The sequence below is a fragment of the Rosa chinensis genome, chromosome 5 (genome assembly GCF_002994745.2).
Source record: "Rosa chinensis cultivar Old Blush chromosome 5, RchiOBHm-V2, whole genome shotgun sequence".
NCBI classification, from domain to species: domain Eukaryota; kingdom Viridiplantae; phylum Streptophyta; class Magnoliopsida; order Rosales; family Rosaceae; genus Rosa; species Rosa chinensis.
The window spans coordinates 43,466,183-43,487,202 of record NC_037092.1 but is presented as its reverse complement, the minus strand read 5'-3'; the positions used below and the strand labels follow the sequence as shown (position 1 = coordinate 43,487,202).

The window sequence follows — 21,020 nt, the reverse complement described above, 5'->3', positions numbered from 1 at the left end:
GTGCATGCAGTATATTAGCATTTTCCGATTGAGATTTAATTTATAATTTGAATTATTGAGTTTTATGGTTTTATGAGATTTAGTTTATCGAGATTTATTTATGAATTACGAGATTAGTATTGAAATTCCTTCTCGAGGGCTTTTAGTAGATTTTTGAGATAGTCATTCATGAGTTATTGAGTTGAGGAATGATTTTCAGGAAGTGACTGATTCAAAAAATTATTATGAGAATTTTGGATTTCGAATATCGGTTTTTATGAGGATTCACGAGTACGAATGTTTCATCGAATATTTGAGCATGATTGATTTATCGAGATTTATTGAGCTTTGAGCTCCGTACTTATCAGCTTTGAAGTTAGATTGAGTTTTCTTTCCGAAAGCATTTATTGATTTACAGAGTATTTGATTTTATGCTTTCGAGGATTTATTGAGATTTTGAGGTTATTTTCAGTTTTTTGAGGAGGCTATTCAGTTTATTAAGGAGGCCAGTTTTGGCGCATGCGTATCTTACCTAGTTGGGAGTCCCTTCTAGGTAATAGTCTGGTTGGCAGTCCCTTCCAGACTACAGCCCGATTGGCAGTCTCATCCGATGCGTCACCTGGTTGGCAGTCCCTTCCAGATGACATGAGGTTGTTAGTCGGCAGTCCCGTCTACTACCTGTGGTTAGTCGGCAGTCCCGTCTACTGCTTGTAGCAAGTTGGCAGTCCCTTCTATCCACCGCCTCCTATTCCGGTTGGCAGTCCCTTCCGATGCGTCATCTGGGTGGCAGTCCCTCCTAGATGGCATGAGATGACTAGACAGCAGTCCTTTCTAGTCATCAAACGAGCCTCATGAAAAGGATGTTTTTATAAGGATTGGGGATGAGATTTAAAGAGGTTTCAAGATGTTCTTGTTACGTGATTGAGATTTCAGTAAAGAGGATGATTAAGAGTGTTTTCAAGATTGTTACTGCATGTGAGATTTAAGAGAATAACTTGGGAAAGCATTAAGTTTTACTTATACATTTGAAAGTACTTATTTTTTGTCCACTCACTCTAACGGATTTTAAATGTTTTCCCCTGGGCCATTCGGTTTTAAATGCCCAGTTTGCAGGCCAGTTTAGCTTGAGGTCGAGCGTACGTGGGGTTGAGGCATAGCTGTCATAGCTTCCGCATTATAAAAGCATCGGTCATTTATCTTGTTTTCTATTCTCTTGTACGTCTGTACATTAGATTGCTCTGATAACCTATGAGATTAATATTCTTAAATTCAGAATTATTTTTGAAATGAGAGATGTGAGATGTTGTGATATAGGGAGCAGGGTGGCTCCAGGAGAATAAGAATGGATGATTTAGAAGTGTGGATGTTTTTCTACAGGTTTTGGGTTGTCCATTTTTAGGGGAAGTTCTGTCAAATTTTTGGTAGAATTTCTTCTAAAGTGGGCCCTGCAGGGCCTCTTCGGATTTCAGGGTGAAATCTGGGGCGGGTCCTGTCAGTTTTACTTCTCCAACTCCAACAGATTCCCTATTTAACAGCTATCTCAAAAATCTCCATAATTCTTCCTTAAAATTTTAGAGATTGCTGTAAATTTGGATAATTTTGTTTTCTCTTTCCTCACTATCCCTAAATTGGGGATAGTTATGGGAAATCTATTGGAGAAAAAGAGACTCATTTTTCCCTAAAATAGAGAAAAATCAAAATATGGGGAAGCTGTTGGAGTTGTTTTTAGTGAGTTTGAAGAAGAAAAAAAGGGTGTTAGATAGTATTATTTAACTTTGTACTTATCTACACCGAACGCAAGGTAAATTAATCAATACTCCTTATTGTACTTTGTGCTACAATAGTGTTGACTCTCTAAAGTACTTCATAAGAACCTTGAGATCCTTCTGATGAGTAGCTATGAATTTTCGACCTCAATTTGTACACTTTGTTATTATTTTTCATCCTTTTTATTATCTATCTTTTATTTGAGATTCAGGCATACTTTAAGCATCATATCCAGGCATATATATCATTGTTTAATTGTCCCATTAACTTGGACTAGGAACATTCCCGTTGAATTAAGATTGCTCAAACATACAGAACCTTGAGTTGACAATAGTGTAGCCTCCGTCTACTATCAAATTATGCCCACTAACATACTTGGACTCATCACTTCCCAAGTAAAGAACAGCCTCCGCCACATCTTTCGCCTTCAGCACCGCCCCTTTGAGGTTGGAGTAAACACCACCGACTCCCTCTTTGTCGAGCTTAAAAAATTTATTGGTCAACGACGTCTCCACCAAATACGGCAACACACAATTCACACGTATTCCTTACTGTACGAGCTCTACCGCTGTATTCTTCTTGAGCCCCTCGACTCCATGCTTCGAACTCGTGTACGCATGCGACGCAGCGCCTCCTATGACTGAGCAAACGCTAGCCGTGTTGATAATAATCCCTTTTCGAGCTCCCATCATCACCCGAGTTGCGTGCTTGATCCCCAAGAAGACACCAACCAGTTTCACTCTGAGGACCTGCTCGAAATCGGCCTTGTTGTTGTCGAGGATGTTCGGCTTGGCCAAGTCGCTGAAGCCGGCGTTGTTAAACATAATGTCTAGCTTTCCATACTTGGCGGTGGCTGTGTTCACAGCGTTTTCGACGTCTTTTTCGTTCGTCACGTTGCAATGGATGAAGGTGGTGGAGGAAGGGTTCAGATATCTACAAACGGATTGGCCCAAGTCATCTTGCACGTCGGCGATCACGACTTTAGCGCCGTGTCTGGAGAAGAGTCTGGCGGTGGATAATCCGATGCCACTGGCTCCGCCGGTGATCACTGCTACCTTACCTTCAAGCCTACATATCAATCCACAAACAGTGAAATTGAAGAGTTAATTTGATTTAAGTCCAAAAGCTAGACCCTATATTGGTTGTAGTACGCATCAATTTATCTTGTTAGTTGTAGTCCAATGACTCAACAGCCACCTTGGATTTATTTCATTTTCTCATTAGTTTTTCTTTTTACATGGCTAATATGCCTTTATTGAATGTCTTTGCACATAAGAGGCAAGAATTAATAGGATTAAAATTAGCAATTTGATTAGTAATTTAATATCATATGTGATGTATATCTTTCTTAATGTACTATTATTATTGATCCGACATAAAATTACGGAATTGATAAATGGAATTCAATTTAAAGCATTCCTAAAATTATTCAAATTTAAAAGATGTATCTTCTATAAGTTAGGAATCTTTCTAAAGCAATATCATGGTAATGTTTTTTTCTTTAACACCAAAGCTTCCATGGATATGACTCTTATATGTAATATCAAGTTTTTCATGAATGTGGTTCTCCTTCTTTAACATTAAGCCCTCTATGCATGGTCAATGTATTTTCTTGTTGGCCCTATATGACTGTGATTCATTTGGTCTTCTATTTTCTTTTTCTTCCATTCATAAATGGTAGCTATTCTTCTTCTTCTTCATTTTTTTTTTTTTTACATTTCCTTCTTAACTCATCTTTAACCTAGAAACGAACATATATGTATTTGTTTACCTATATAATAGATTAGAACAACGATATTCATATCAGGATAGAACTTAGTAATGTTTCAATAATACCATATCTATGTTTTAGGTTGACAAACCACTATTGTAACCTTCTTCTAAGGTAATATACCATTACACGATTGTTGTGGTAGATATATTTAGAGCTAAAAACTTCAGCATTGCATAATATAACTCATATGTAGGTAGCTTTTCTCACCATATATATCTTGATTATTTATACCTATAAGAGAAGAAAACTAATCCATAAATTTATATCTCGTACTTAGGTACATATCTCGATCATAGTAGTTGAAGAACATTAATCCATAAATGTACGTATATCTCTTACTTAGGTACGCATATCTCACTTATGGTATACCTACAATAGAAGAAAGTTAATCTTGTAAAAGTAAAAATGGATTGGAATTGGTCTACTCATTTCATTCATAACCCCTTTATATAGGGATATGATTACAACGGAAATATCAATTACATTGATGATACTAAATGTTGATTGAGCTGTGATTTGTAATTGCTTGATTCCCTCTTCATCTGTTTCTTTGACGAAGGCACATAATGTGCTTTTCCTTTAACACTCCCCCTTGTGCCAAGTCAAAGACGAAATGGTGCATGAGTTGTTGCCTCACTAAAAACCTTGCCAAGTAACAATAAAAACCCTGTGGGACAAAAATACACCTTGGTCGAAGGAAAAGAGCACAACGCACCTTTTACATTTGAGTATGACATGTGTGTGTTAGACTCCCCCTGACGTCTACACCTCCCCCTGATACTTACATTAATCTAGTGAGCTTGGAAAGTCTTCACATTCTTATGCTTTTCACATGTTTCTCAAATGTGGCCTTAGGCAGTGATTTGGTGAACAAATCTGCCACATTCTCCTCAGACCTTACTTGATTCACTTGAATCTTGAGGAGGACCTGTTGTTGCTGATTGTAGAAAAACTTTAGCGATATGTGTTTTGTATTATCACCCTTGATATATCTTAGCTTCATCTGTTCGATGCAAGCTGCATTATCTTCATAAATGCAAGTAGGCTCTTCAGTGGTAGAACTCAAACCACTAGTCCCTTGAATATGTGTGATGATAGCTCTTAACCATATACACTCACGAACCATCTCAAGTAGAGAAATGATCTCTGAGTGGTTCGAGGAGGTAGCCACAAGGGTTTGCTTGGTTGATCTCCAAGGTATCGTCGTGTTCCCAATGGCGAATACATAACCATTTTGGGAACGACCTTTATGTGGGTCATAGAGGTACCCAGTATCAGCAAAACCAACCAAAACGTCATTTGGTGTTTTAGTGTAGTGAGTGGCGCTTTCGCCATCAACATTTCTTTTAGGGATTGCAATTCCATATGCGGTCCCTCTTGTCTCTCTGCAGGGAAAGAACAGTCCCAAGTCAATAGTTCCTTTTAGGTATCAAAGATGTTCTTGATACCATTCCAGTGACGCTGCGTTGGCGCTGAGCTAAATCTAGCTAACAAGTTCACTGAGAATGCAATGTCTGGTTGAGTAAATTGGGCTAAGTACAATAATGCGCCTATTGCACTTAGATAGGGAATTTCAGCTCCCAACACCTTTTCTTCATCTTCCTTTGGACGAAATGGATCTTTCCTTGCATCCATACTTTGACCAATCATGGGAGTGCTAGCAGGATGTGCTTTGTCCATGTTATATCACCTGACTTTTGGACATATGCAGACTGGTGGATTAGTATTCCACAAACTCGGTGTTCTAGTTCAAGGCCTAGATAGAATCGAGTTTTCCCAAGATCCTTCATCTCAAATTCGGATTTCAAGTAGCTTGCGGTTTCTCTTATTTCATCAAGAGTACCTATTATGCTCATATCATCGACATATACTGCTACAATTGCAAATCCGGAACTTGTTTTCTTTATGAATACACAGGGGCATAATTCATCGTTCTTATATCCCTTCCCAATCAAGTAGTCACTTAGACGGGTATACCACATCCGCCTGGATTGTTTTGATCCGTAAAGTGAGCGTTTCAACCTAGTTGCAAACGCACTCCGTGGTTTAGAGTCTCTTGACTTGGGTAATGTAAGGCCATCAAGCACTTTCATATATATCTCTGAATCTAGATCCCCATAGAGATATGCAGTAACCACATCTATGAGCTGCATTTCCAGTCTTTTGGAAACTACTAAGCTAACTAAGTAGCGGAACGTTATAACATCCATTACGGGAGAGTATGTCTCCTCGTAGTCAATTCCAGGGCGTTGTGAGAAACCTTAGGACTTCATTCTTCTCATTACGCTTTCTGACAAAGACTCATTTATGTCCTACAGGCTTTACACTTGGTGGGGTTAGCACTACCAGACCAAATACCTGTCTCTTTGTCAGAGAATCTAATTCTGCCTGGATTGTTTCATTCCATTTAGGTCAATCTGCTCTTTGTTGACATTTTGCAACAGAGCGTGATTCGATATCATCGTGCTCTATGATTCCTTGAGCAACAGTATATATCATCAATGTGTATGGAAGATCTTTCTATCAACTCATACGCACTCTCATAATCCTCTGAGATTTCTTTGTTCTCTGGAATCATTTTTAACATCGGAGCGTCCTCCAGTATTGATTTATGGACATAACTATAATCAGAGACAATCTCATGAGAGGGATTCTATACATTGATGATTGGTTTGTGCCTTACTCACCCTTTTCTTCCTTGGTGAGTGTCTATCGAACCAAGTGACGTCCCCCTCTTCCTTGGGGAGTCACGGCCTCAACCACACCTCCACTAAGTGCGGTTGCAGTGCCTCTATCTGCGGCACTGTGCCCCTTGTTGAGGACTTCTAACCTTGCAGACACATTTGCAGCTGGTATATGTGATCTCGTCACTTTTGCGATATCAGTAAACGTATCAGGCATCGAATCTGCTACGTTCTGAAGATCGATTATTCTTTTCACTTCACTTTCACTTTGTGAAGTGCGGGGATCAAAATGAGACAGAGTGGGGACAAACCATGAAAATTCCAGTCGTTCCCTTGGAAAATCTTTTTTCCTATCTCCCCTAACGACGGGAAGACTGTCTCATCAAAGTGACCATCCGTAAATCTAGCGGTAGAGAGATCGCCTGTCAAGGGTTCCAAATAGCGGATAATTGTTGGGGATTCGTATCCAACATAAATACTTAATCGTCTCTGAGGACCCAGTGTAGTGCGATGTGGGGGCGCAATAGGCACATATACTGCGCAACAAGATATGCGTAAGTGTGAAATGTCAGGCTCATATCCAGTTACCAACTGGTACGCAAAAAATGGTTGGCTAGCAGTGGGTCTGAAACGAATAAGTAAAGCTGCATGTAATATTGCATAACCCCATGCAGATATAGGCAGGTTGGTGCGCATTACCAATGCCCTAGCCACCATCTGTAGCCTTTTGATGGTGGCTTCTGCGAGACCATTTTGTGTATGCGCATGGGGTACAGGATGCTCTACATCGATCCAAATAGATATGCAATAATCATCAAATGCTTTTGATATAAACTCTCCAGCATTATCAAGCCTTATAGACTTGATAGGATGATCAGGGTGGTGAGCCCTTAAACGTATAATCTGTGCTATGAGTATTGCATCATTTCTTGTGGACAATAAAACGACATGTGACCAGATTGTCGAAGCATCCACCAGAACCATAAAGTACTGGAATGGTCCGCATTCTGGATGGATAGGTCCACAGACATCTCTTTGTATCCTTTGTAAGAATGGAATGTTTTGTTTTGTATCTTTAGCATAGGAAGGTCTTGATCCTGTTTTTGCTAAAGAGCAGGCTTTGCAAAACGAGTGATGTGCCTTTGAAATAGTCAATGAGGCATAATGGGAGGGAGGTAGTGCTTCTGGTACTTCAGAAAGCAATGACTGCATTTGAGCAATCCTAGAACCGACACCTTGCAGTGTGGCAGATGTCGAAAGAAGGGATGTCCGTGTGAGTTCTTGAAAAATACGGATCATCATGTCACGACCTCGGTGCCATAGGTGGTCATGAAAAAGCCTGTATGAGTCAGTGTCCCACATTTCATTGTTGGTGACAGTATATGATTCAATGAGCCGAATCGTAGTGAGGTACAGTCCACTAAATTGACTCATATGTTTCTCTAAGATGTGTTTCCTTCCACAGTCATTAGATGTAATATCAAGGTATTCAGTTCCATTCTCACGGTGTGTTTTTACATGATAACCGTTGACACAAATTGCTTTGAAACTTTAACAAGGTTCGATTAGCTCTTGGTGCATACAGAGCGTCTTTGACTTTAAATATATCTCAGATTCTTTAGAGTAATTCTATTTTAGTAGAATGATAATCTTTTCATTCTAATAATAATTTTTTCTCTAGATGTATTGCTTTACATCTTTATATTGCAATTTCAAACCATGTAAATATGTGTAGTAAATAAATTTGAATAAATTCAGTGCTTAAGAATAAACTTCAAAATTTATTAATGAGCCAACGATAATCAAATCAAGGTCTTTGTTCAGAAATCTAATTCATCAAACCATTCTTTAAGACCAAATAATAGTCTAATTAAAAATGAGGCATTATGCCTTCACAACTATCTTTGGAAAAATGAATAAAGCAGATCAGTCAAGATTGAGAGCATCCATTGACTTAGCAAGTTCCTCTTTGCCATTGAAGTCTGCAATTGTAAGGTTGACGTCTAGGTCATGACCTCCTTCTTCCATATAGTGAGCCTCTTGTTCTTTAGACTCTCTATACCTCTTGTAATTGGCTGCTACTCTGTTGTTTGCTTGGCAGTTCTTGTACCAATGCCCAATGAATCCACACCTATAGCATGGTTCATTGTCAACTCTTTCCTTTGGCATCTTGTTTCCACGATCCCCATGTCGCTTTCCACGTGGTGCATTGTTGCCACGTGGGTAGGGATTATCACGTCTAAACCCCCTTGCATTGGAGTTATTTCCACCTTTCATTTTTCCATAATTAGCCTCGGGAATTTTCTTTGTCCCAGTGGGCCTGGCATTGTTGTTCAAGAGAATCTCATTGTGTCTCTCAGCCACTTGCAGTAGGCTTATCAACTTGTTGAAGGTTGTGATTCTTTTGTTGTCATAATCCAATTGATACTGGTTCGCTAGTATAAAAGCTGAATTAGGAAAGGTGGTAAGAGTCTTGTAGATCATATCATCTTCTGTGATTTCCCTTCCACAAAAATTGAGACGTGCTTTTAAGCGCAACATGTCCTTGTTGAAGTCACTAACCTTTTTATAGTCAAGCAAGCGGATTCCATTCCACTGAACAGCCAGTCCTGGGAGCAAAGTATCGTGAATATTCCCAAAACGTCCTTTAAGGGCATCCCACAGTGCTTTGGGTGTCTTCAACTGAAGGTACTCCTAGCGTAGGCTAGGATCAATATGTCGCCTCAGAAACATTAAGGCATCTGCTTTCACCTTATTAGATAGTTCATCATCTTTGGGGTCAGTAATGGTGGCAGTGTAGTCTTTTGCCACAAAGGCAGTTTCTACATCGGAAACCCAACGATGGTACTCAAGTCATTCTGAGTCCAAAATGTCAAACTCAGGTCTAGTTGGATCAACCATCTACATAAACAAGAGAGAAGAAATAAATTACGCAGTCATAAAGACATCCACGTGAATTATTTTCCAAAATATGAATTAGATTTCAAGACCAAGATTCGTAATGGTCACATTTTTCGATGTTATGTGAAAATACTTTATCACAGTAAGTGTGTGTATAATGCGCATGAACTTTCATTATCATGGCAAAACGCAATTCTTTTTGTATAGCATTCTAAACAAGTAATAATCATAGCACGTAATAAATAATAAAAACATAGCACATAACATATATAAGAAATAAAGTACATGCCATGCTCAAATTTCATAAATATACAACAAATTATATACTACACATAATCATAGCAAATTATATAATAATAGCAAGAATATATCATGCATACAATAAAATATAAACAATAGTATAATACGAAGCATGCGTAGGCATAATTTATATAATCGTAAAAAGAAAACATGCTAAAAATTTCATAAACAATATATAACAAAATATAAACAATAAAATATATAATCATGCTTGAAGATAATCATATAAAGCATAAATAACAAGACATACTTTAAATGATCAAAATTATCTAACTAAACATGCTCAATAACAAAATGTAATAAATGTATAAACAATAAGGTATAAAGCATGCTTAAAAAAAAGATAAATAAAATTCACATGCTTGATTAAAATCATAAAAAATAAAATAAAGAAAACATACTTGATGTCAAGAAAATAAAACGATCCTAGCGCACGCGCGTGTTGGTGCAGGCGTGCGTAGCGATGTTTTTGGGCTTGAGAAAACTGGACTGCTTCGTCTTTCTTTTCAGTAATGAGCTTTGTTCTTGTTTTTTTTTTTTTTTTTGTCTTTTTTTTCTTAGGCCTCAGGCCTGTTTCTTTTCTTTCGGGCCGACTCTTTACTTTGGGCCGGGTCCCAGTTTTTTTTCTGTTATTATTTTTTTTTCTTTGCTCCTTTTTTTTCTTCTCTCTCTCTCTCTCTCTCTCTCTCTCTCTCTCTCTCTCTCTCTCTCTCTCTCTCTCTCTCTCTCTCTTCTTTCGCGTCCTCTTTCCTCTCTCCTCCTTCTTTCTTTGCCTGTTCTCTGTCCTTCTTTTTTGTTTTGGCAGGGCAGCGGCTGTGGGCGTGGAGGCTGGATCGACGAAGGCAGCGTCTCGTTGGAGGCTGGATCGGCGAAGGCAGCGGCTCGGTGGAGGCTAGATCAGTGCAGTGATGGGATTTGGTTGAGGCCGGCTGGAATGGTTGGTCAGCTGGTGTTGCAGGCTCAGGGGGCGGTCTGGGCGAGCAGGAGGTGGCTGCGCAGGCGGTGGCTAGGTAGGGCTTGCGGTCCCCGATCTGGTCGAAGGCGTGGGTGTGGGCTGCAGGTGGTGCTGTAGGCTGGAGACTGCAGCGAGCAGCCTGGAGGGCTGGGATCGAGGGGGGAAGGTCGTTGGATCGGGATGGAGGCCGGTGACGTGGGCTGGCGGAGGCGCTGCTACAGATGGGCTGCCGGATTCTTCAGCGATCTGTGCTGGATGCCGGTAGGGAGCAGCACTGTTGTAGGCGGGGCTGGGGCCACGCTGGGCTTGGTGGTGGTGGGATCTGCAACAGGATCAGAAGAGATCTACAGCGGGATCGGGTGGGAAGAGCCGCCGGGGAAGAAGAGATTTTTTTTTTTTTTTTTGATTGTTGGTGGCGGCAGAAACAAAAGAAAATATTTTTTCTTCTAGGGTTTGTTTCTTTTCGTTAGAAAGAAAACTAGAAAATTAAGATTTTTTTCTGTTGGCTATTTGCTCTGAGCGTGCTGATAACGTGTAAAAGTAAAAATGGATTGGAATTGGTCTACTCATTTCATTCATAACCCCTTTATATAGGGATAGGATTACAACGGAAATATCAATTACATTGATGATACTAAATGCTGATTGAGCTGTGATTTGTAATTGCTTGATTCCCTCTTCGTCTGTTTCTTTGACGAAGACACATAATGTGCTTTTCCTTTAACAGATCTGTAAATTTATATCTCTTACTTTATATCTCGACTTATAATTTGTACCTACAATAGAAGAAAATTAATCCATAAATTTATATCTAAGTATTTCTCGATTATAGTAATCGAAGAACATTAATATGTAAATGTATATCTCTTACTTAGGTACGTATGTCTTACTTATGGTATACCTACAATATAAGAAAGTTAATCTCTAATTTATATCTCTTACTTAGGTTATACGTACCTTTTAGCTAGAATTTTTTTATGCACTTTTTTTTTTTTACACCTTCCAGTTAGGTTTATTTCTCATCTCTATTTGCTAATTTTATAATAATAATAATTTTATTTTAAATTATTGTAGGTTCATCATTGGTTCAAAATTCAAATTGAAAAAATAAATACTTAAACGCAATTAATTTGTTTCTATATTTAACTCAAAGGGTAAACTGGGCATGAACATACACTATTAGAATAACTCAATCACACGACAACCATCAGACGACACATGAGTTTTTCCTGTTGTCTGAGTTAGTCAGACGACAGATTTTTTAAACCTGTCGTCTCACTTCTACTCATCCAACACATGATCCTTTGGTAAATTTGAGAGATTTCAGACAACACTAACAAGGATATATGTTGTCTGAAAAACGAAAAAAAAAAAAAAAATTTAATTTACATTTATTTTTTTCCAACTCAAAACACTCAAAACCTAGCAGCCTTTGTGAAAAACCCGTGTTCCCTCCCTTAGCTAAAATTTTAGGTCACTCTCCCTCCCAAATCGCTCTCAGCCTCTCTCACACTCACTGTAGCTCTCAGTCTTAGTCGATACACTCTCAATGGGCTGTCTCTGTCGATCTAGACTGACTTTAGTCTTTAACCTCCATCTCTCTCTCTCTCTCTTTCTCTCTCTCTCTCTCTCTCTCATAAGTTCTTCTTGGTTTTTCTTACTTCAATATAAGATTCATGTTCTTCAATTTTTCAAATCGAAAAAAAAAATTGGGTTTTGATTGGGTTTTGTGATATTGGTGTGCAGCTATTGCAGTAATTTCAATTCTATAATTGACATTCTCAATTCTATTGCCTGCGCCTCTCTCTCCACTGCAGGTTCTCTCTCCTTCAGTCTCTCTCAGTCGCGACTCTCTTCTCTCCCTCCCTCCCTCCTTGTTCTTCTTCTCTATCTCTTACTTCTCAATCAGATTCAGTTTTTCGTTTTCTTTTCATTGGGTTTTGATTGAGTTTCTGAGTTCTGATATGATTGATTTTCAGATATTGCTGTTTCTTATTTATTGGGTTTCTGAGATCGATTGATACTTTGAATTTCAAAATATTTAGTTCAGTTCTCCATTTTTTCATTGGGTTTCAATTGGGTTTATTGATATAATTGGGTGTATTGATTGGGTTTTCATAGGTACGTACCCAGTGCTGGAATCCATACAAAAGTACTAGTGGCCAAGACTTTGCAAGCTTGACAAAAGAACCTTGTAAGTAGAAATTCACTTTTTTTCGACAGAGGAGGTAGTCTCTATTCTTTGTTCAACTTCGTAAAACATAGTGCCAATATGACACATTTAGTAGTTTGTTGCATTTTCAAATGAGCACCAATTCCCCATGCGATTGAGAGTGTAGGTGATATGTGTGTGCACTTTTGCACGAGCTTTGGAGGATTTTGTCCCTGTGTAATCTTTTGTATTAAATGGTTTCTCTTGTGTTAATAGGATATATATATATATATATATATTATATGTATGTATATGAGCTTAATACATGAGCTATCAATTACTGGTTTGTGGTAGGATGGAGAGACAGCGTAAAGAGGAAGAAGTCAAAACTCAATCCTAGAGAAAAGGACAAGAGGCAGAGCAATCAATAATGAACAGGGTATGTGAATTTGACCGTCACAGACATTAATTATCTACCCTGCTTTCCTGTGCTTATAGTTGTCTTGTTTTAGGCAAGTAGTCCTCAAACAGGCGGTCAGCAATCTGGTGGAACCCTGAAATCGTTGAAGGATAAATTTAGCAAGGAGGAGAAAGAAGTCCCAGAAGCATCTGGTTTGAAGACCCTGAAATCTCGTATTATACTTCTGTTTTGTTAATTAAATATGATTTCTGTAAAATATTAACTCTTTTCAGTCCTAGTAGTTCTTTCGGAAATCTAGTTGCGAATGAGGCGTCATTTGTGCCGAGGATTGTATGGTTTGTGTTTATGAGGTGTTTATTCTGTGGAGTCTGGACTACAAGTGATACTCATTTTTGAGTTTTTGTTGTTTTGTGTTTCTTTTAGAAGTTGCCGAGTGGATCTTCTTGGACATTGGATGTGTTCACTGAAGCATTTGTTGGAAAGTTGAAGTCATATCCTTTCATTTAGCTTATGGTATATTTTTTTCTGTAACTTTTTCCTAGAATGATATAAAAATAAACTCCCTGGTTGAGTTGATTTTCTTAACACCTATGCTACATTTGCTGATAAGATTTTTGGCTTGAAAAGTATAGCTGCATATCGCAGCGGTCTGGAAATTAGTACACATGTCACTAGGAAAGATGTTTAGGAAGGTCTTTCTGAGGTCATACAGGGTGAGTACTGCATTTAGATGATGTTTTATCTTTGTTAACTGGAATGTATGCTAATTATTTTGTCTCTGCAGCTGGAAAGCCTGTTCACATATCAAATAAAAGTTTTATCGACTATATTTTCACTCGTAGTTTGGAGGTTGCTCTACTTTTTGACTTGCCAATGCAGATACATACAGGGTAATGGAGAGTATTGCAATTATCAAATTGGTTTTGCATTGTTGGAATGATTACTGTTAATATAATAGAAAAATATGGATTTTTTTTTTTTTTGTTTATTTGAAGGAATACTTCTCTTGTTAGCTGATTACTTCTTTCATGTAAGAAACTTGGGTCAATTTTAGAAAAACATTAATGCTGAAATGAAATGTGAAGGAAATAGATTCACAGGCTTATCCATTTTTAGGAGTTGCGAACCAAATTTTATGATTCTAAGTACTAGTACTAATTCAACAACCTATTTTCAACTAGGATGCAAAAGTTTATAGGTGAGCTGTATGCTTCTGTGATTATTCAAAGTTGTATGTTCTTTGGATATAATTGATTGACACTTTTGACCTGTAACTAGTTTTGGCGACAAAGATTTGGACTTGAGGCTATCCAATCCCCTTCATCTCCGGGCTGTGCTTGAGGCCAAGAGATTTTCTAAAAGCCGCATTGTTCTTTTACATGCATCCTACCCGTTTTCAAAGGAAGCATCATATCTAGCCTCTGGTTATCCCCAGGTGATATTTGCAGTTTCGTTGAATTAAAATAGTCTTTTGGGCATTGAATGTGTAGATACCTCTACTAGTGACACTAGTTTGCTATCTCACCAAGCATAAGTAACACCCTCTTTGGGACACCCACAAGCCATGGTGAGGCCCAACCGAGACATGCATCTTGTAGCCCTATGTTCAAGCTACGCTACAGTATCCGGAAGTCGCAAATCCGTCGCCGGGAAGCCACCTTCCCAGCCTTGCCAAGTTGCCTCCACAATATGCTTCTCTAGACTAGAATAGTAACTTTGAGTCCCACGTCTAAGAAAATGTAAATGAGGGAGCCTCCTTCCCCTATAAAAGGAGATTCCTTCTCACTTACTCAAGGAACCATTACATCTCTTGTAATCTTGTTAGGCCACAAGGCTTGACACACTAGTACACATTCAAGTGGACGTAGTTTCCCGCTAAGGCGGGAGACGAACCACTATACATCTCGTGTCACTCTCTCTCACCCTCTTTACTTATCGTTAATTAGATCCCCACGGATCCAAGCATTAACATTGGCGCCGTCTGTGGGAAGCCAACACATTGGCTTCGTCACCTACCATGAGCTAAATCTGCTTAGCGAAACTCAAAGAAATTCTTCCCTCCTTCTTTGAGCCATTTCAAATTCATTGGTCACCCGGTTCTCTTTGGTCATTCTTGAGTCTTCATTGGTTCCCAGTGAGTTCATGTTTGAAATTGTGTTTCTTGGCGGCAACTTTTGCCAAGGCATAATCAAACACTACTCCAGCGGTACAATTAGAACAAAAATGTGCAGAAATTTGCATCTTAGAGGCTTGGTCAACTCTGGTCAACGCCCAACTTCCATCAACGCCAACTAACTCCGGCCAACGTTGACAAGGTTGGTCAACAGCGGTCAAGCAATGATCAACGACCATCTCAAAAAAGGTCAACGCTGAACTTAAAAAAAAAAAAAAAAAAATTTCAGGTGTCATATTGCTCTGGACACCCTTTGGCATTCTTCAGTCATCAGCGCCCTGCTGAACTGTATACCGCTACCTCCTGCGGCGATCACAGCTCGCTGCCACCTTCACGACACTCCGCCGGCACCGAGCCTCCGCTTAGCTCAGTCCAAGCTCCAAGTGAGCAGCAGGCTTCATTGCCACCACCAGCCAGCGACTCCGCTCCACCCAGCTCTGTCGATTACTCCGCTGACCCGCTCCGCCTGCCATCCCCAGCGGTAACCCAACACTTCCGCTGCCCATCATCACCGCCGGCTATCTTTTGAAGCTTGGGAGTACCTCCGCCAGCGGCAGCATCGACATCTTCCGCCCAACACTATCAGCGGCAAAATAGCACCGCTAGCTCCAGATGCTCACAACCTTGGCGGAGCATCAGTAAACTCCGCTGGTGTCCCAGGCCTCCGCCAGCAAGTTCCGCTGAACAACTCATCCGCCGAGCTATGTCGGCGGCAGCGCGGTAAATTCCTCCGTCAATACTAAGCGCCAGGCACCATCCGCCCAAGAAGGATTCCGCTGACCTCATGACCTCCGCTAGCTGGACTACACTCGCAAGTCGACTTCCGCTAGTCATCACCTCCGCCAGCAAAGCTCCACAGCAGCTAGGCACTGCTGCCAGCTCAACTCTCCGTCAGCGGTACTTCCTCCGCTGATCTCCATCAGCGGAAACCCACATCCGCTCAGCTACAGTTCAACGAGGCCATCACCTCAGCACCGCCAACCGCCACTCCTCTGAGCTCGGAAACACTGCCGGCATCTATGTAGAGCTTTGTAGCCGCGCTTATCTGCTGACCACAGCCTCGACCACAGCCTCAAGCTCTTCCATGCAACTCCACTCTTGCACCCACTTTGCTTACAACTGCACGGGCTCGAGAACGCAGCAACTGCAGCTCTCGCTCCGAGCGCTGGGTTCTTCGTCGATAAGCCAACGAAATAAGATAAGCTCTTGCTTCTTATCCCTCATCTTCTTATTAATATACAATGTTATATGGACACCACGTGCCTACTCAGTGCATGTCGTCAGTCATCAGGCACAACACATATTTTCTTTTACTATTATCGAGATCCACCGTCAATTGCTGTAGCCTCATGTGGTTTACCTAGGCTATACGCACAAAGTTGCCATCATGCCATGTATAAATTATGTTTGCATCTCCTGTGCACATTTTTTATGTATTGATATGCATATACTTTATGTTTGGTTATTCACGTGCTGGCGGTGCTGCAATTACACCATGATTTTATACACTTGTTATCAAATAACATGACCCACCATTATAGCTATGCACACGTTCGTGCTCCTATCCATACTGCACGTATACACTACAATACTTATGTGCTGCACATGATGATCTGATATAATGAAAAGCATAATTGTCATTCAATCCCTACACCTGTCCATATGACATATATAATTATATATGCCTGGCATCTTTGTTCTAAAAATGATAAATGCCTATACTGCCTATATTGATTGTTTTGTCAAAAGCATGCACAAACTTGGTCATATATAATTGTATGTGCAGCGGCACTGGGCCTTGGTTTATATTTGACTAAGCACTAGTGTTAGCAATATACATTTGCATTTGCCAAAACAATCTGGGCCATACCATGGGCACCGACAATCTAAAACTTCATGTACACATTAAATCGATGCTTAGCTCATTTCCCTCCATCATTATCAAAGTTGCCATTCACTAGCATGCCTCAATTAGTCTGATGCACAAGCAACATGACTCCCTATTCATATTGTGGTCATAGGCATGTTCAATATAGTCAGCCATTGTGCACATGACTCGTACAAAAAGTATATTACTTTACCATTTGCATAAATTGCATTGCACCCATTGAATGCACTACCATTGTTCTCCGACCAATGCATTTTCCAAACATTTAATAAATGTTACAAATTTATATGCTAATCATTTATCTTATGTCAATGAGGCACAAGCACCGTTTCAATCAACGAGATCATTAGCCTTCTACTAAGGAACTTCGCCGGAGCAATGGAGCGTCATGCTTGGACAACTCCAACATGATTTGGGTACTTAGATCATTTCCAACTCCAACTCGCTCTAAATCGACACAAGATAAGTCACTATATCTTATCTCTTACACTCTTGCAAATAGAGCCCTTGCCATGACTATACATGTCTCTATGACCCTTAAGCATGCCTACAAAATGTTATTAGCAACTTTACTACAAGTACATGTTGCACATGCCATGCTTCTATTTAATTGCAAAATTAAATAAATATGGGTCACTCAAACAAAATTTTGTTACTTGCTCTATTTGTTTGTCATGTTTCATACAAGTACAAACTTTACGAGTCTATGGTCACCGCCAAGCAGTAGGGCAGCGACTCATAATGACAATGACCGCTACGCGGCATTGCAGTCAAGTTTCTCCTCCGAGAAATAGTAAAGGAACTAGTTAACACAGCCCACGGCAGCCATTGATCCGGCAGTTAACCCTGACGCTTGGGTACCAAAGATTGGGCTCACTACCCAACACCCTCTGCTCCGTGCAGCTCCCCCTCAACAAACAATTTACCGACCATCCGGAGGTCCGTCGTGGCTGGGGAGTGGGGGACTACCTGGCGGGCCTAGCAGGGGCCCACCCGAAAGGGCAAAAGCATTCGCTCCAACCAATTCTAGATGGACGACGCACTCGCACTAATTATGCTTGATATACGGCACAAAGCTATGCTTTGGTATCAACCCGCAAGAATACCCTCCTTGACTGGGGACTTCGGGGACTTGTACATACAGCCCAGCATAATTAGCAACGGTCACGCTCAAGCCTCAGGGCATCAGCTTCGAGCTACCCGTTAAAGCCTTCACGGCACTCACGAGCTTCCGCTCACGAGCTTACCGTTCAGGCCTTCACGGCACCCACGAGCTTCCGCTCACGAGCTTACCGCTCAAGCCTTTGCGGCACCCACGAGCTTCCGCTCACGAGCTTACCGCTCAAGCCTTTGCGGCACCCACGAGCTTCCGCTCACGAGCTTACCGCTCACGCCTTCGCGGCACCCACGAGCTTCCGCTCACGAGCTTTCTGCTCACGAGTTTTCCGCTCACGAGCTTACCGCTCATGCCTTTGCGGCACCCACGAGCTTCCGCTCACGAGCTTTCTGCTCACGAGCTTACCGCTCACGCCTTTGCGGCACCCACGAGCTTCCGCTCACGAGCTTTCCGCTCATGAGCTTACCGCTCACGAGCTTTCCGCTCATGAGCTTACCGCTCACGCCTTTGCGGCACCCACGAGCTTACCGCTCACGCCTTCGCGGCACCCCCGAGCTTCCGCTCACAAGCTTACCGCTCACGCCTTCGCGGCACCCACGAGCTTCCCGCTCATGCCTTCCCGGCACCCCCGAGCTTCCCGCTTATGCCTTCCCGGCACCCCCGAGCTTCCCGCTCATGCCTTCCCGGCAACCCACGAGCTTCCCGCTCATGCCTTCTAGGCAACCCACGAGCTTCCCGCTCATGCCTTCCCGGCACCCCCGAGCTTCCCGCTCATGCCTTCCCGGCAACCCACGAGCTTCTCGCTCATGCCTTCCCGGCACCCCCCGAGCTTCCCGCTCATGCCTTCCCGGCACCCCCGAGCTTCCCGCTCATGCCTTCCCGGCAACTCACCAGCTTCCCGCTCATGCCTTCCCGGCAACCCACGAGCTTCCCGCTCATGCCTTCCCGGCAACCCTGAGTTTTCCGCTCCTGCCTGCCCGGCAATCCTCGAGCTTTACACTCATGTCTACTCGACACACAACACGTTAATGGAACATTGAATTCTTCTACCATTTGTCGCTTGCGACAAATTGAATTCTTTTCTCGTTCCATTAATACGAGCGACAACCAAACAAACACAACCGTACGCGCGGTCATCGTTCATGAGTTACAAATGGATACCTTCGCGGCGCTCATGCAACTTGCATCTCGCGAGCATAACCCCGTCAAACTCGACCTCGTTCGTCTCCTTGCGCGCATCACGCATTTATCATATGCAATTCGTTTGCTCACACGACTATATGCGCACTATTACGTTCATATATGCCAACGCATATCAATGCAACTCACATTTGTTGCCCAATGCAACGAGCATTCTACATATGCTGGTTTTTTGTCTTTGTTTTGCAGGTGAAACGAGTCCCTTCTTGCTTACGGAGTTCGGGGACTTGTAGGGGCTCCATGCCGCCCTATTACTTATGCTTGATGACTTCATGATTATAACTCCCCAACCAAGAGCTCCTCTGACTTGGGGACTTCGGGGACTTGTAGATACCTCTACTAGTGACACTAGTTTGCTATCTCACCAAGCATAAGTAACACCCTCTTTGGGACACCCACAAGCCATGGTGAAGCCCAACCGAGACATGCATCTTGTAGCCCTATGTTCAAGCTACGCTACGGTATCCGGAAGTCTCAAATCCGTCGCCGGGAAGCCACTTTCCCGGCCTTGCCAAGTTGCCTCCACAATATGCTTCTCTAGACTAGAATAGTAACTTTGAGTCCCACATCTAAGAAAATGTAAATGAGGGAGCCTCCTTCCCCTATAAAAGGAGACTCCTTCTCACTTACTCAAGGAACCATTACATCTCTTGTAATCTTGTTAGGCCGCAAGGCTCGACACACTAGTACACATTCAAGTGGACGTAGTTTTCCGCTAAGGCGGGAGACGAACCACTATACATCTCGTGTCACTCTCTCTCACTCTCTTTACTTATCGTTAATTAGATCCCCACGGATCCAAGCATTAACAGAATGTAAACTGGTAGGTCATTGAGGATGATAAGCGTTTTCACATACAGGTCTACCTCGACTTTGGCTTGGCTATACCCAAGCTCAGTGTCCAAGGGATGGTATCTTCACTAAAAGAACTTTTGGAGCTTGCTCCAATTAAGAAGGTAACAGTATATCTGGTTTTCAGTTGTTAGTTACTTTTCTTTCAAGAATGTATCTGGTTCTTCAATGCATATCTGAATGAAAATTTATTATACCTTACTATACTTGGTTTCTCAAGACTGAAATTTGCTCTCTCTTATTTCAAGGAAACAATACAGAGAGTTAGAGAATTAGTTCAGTTTGGGGATTTCAGCTTCTTCAAAGTTTGTGGTTACGTTTTGGTTGGACATGAATAGCTAGTACTTTGAATTGATATGTAAGAAATAGCTAGTACTTTGAATTGATATGTAAGAAATACTTCATACAATTGGGTACCCTATTTGTAGTTTCGGTGTGTTTTGGCGATGTATGACAATGATGTGCTAGTAAATGACATTTGAACTAATTTGTATTTCATATTTGCCTATTTCCAGAAATCAGTTGTGCTTATTCAATTCAAACAACATATATAAGGCTATTAACTGTGGTAGTGCAATATCATCAGACAACACATAAATTTACGAACACATAATATCTATTGTCTGAGGAACATTCAGACAACAGTTTTAATAAAGGAGACATTGTGTGCAATTCCTTGCAACGACATAACCAAACTATCACTGATGTCTGAGTTTTATTCAAGACAACACATGCATCCAACACATTGTTATCTTAATGGAATTTCAAACAACATTATCATCCAACAACATGTTATCTTAAATGAACTTCAGACAACAGAAACAAAAATTACGTGTTGTCTGAGGTTCATTCAAGAC

The 21,020-nt window shown here is 41.2% G+C and overlaps 1 protein-coding gene and 1 pseudogene across 2 annotated transcripts; one reads left to right on the top strand and one right to left on the bottom strand.

Annotated features, from left to right (window-relative positions):
* Positions 1–1,785: 1,785 nt before the first annotated feature.
* Positions 1,786–3,643, bottom strand: LOC112203890 (annotated as a pseudogene).
* A 9,887-nt stretch (positions 3,644–13,530) lies between these two features.
* Positions 13,531–20,602, top strand: LOC112168452 (protein fluG-like). Of its 2 annotated transcripts, none has more exons than XM_040507163.1 (5): positions 13,531–13,646; positions 13,718–13,823; positions 14,212–14,368; positions 20,172–20,267; positions 20,419–20,602. In XM_040507163.1, exons 2-5 carry the CDS (start codon positions 13,807–13,809, stop codon positions 20,437–20,439), a joined length of 291 nt encoding a protein of 96 aa, XP_040363097.1. In that variant the 5' UTR covers positions 13,531–13,646; positions 13,718–13,806; the 3' UTR covers positions 20,440–20,602. The 2 variants fall into 2 exon arrangements, with proteins under 2 accessions (XP_040363097.1, XP_040363096.1); XM_040507162.1 differs by having other exon boundaries at positions 20,412–20,602.
* The last annotated feature ends 418 nt before the right edge of the window (positions 20,603–21,020 follow it).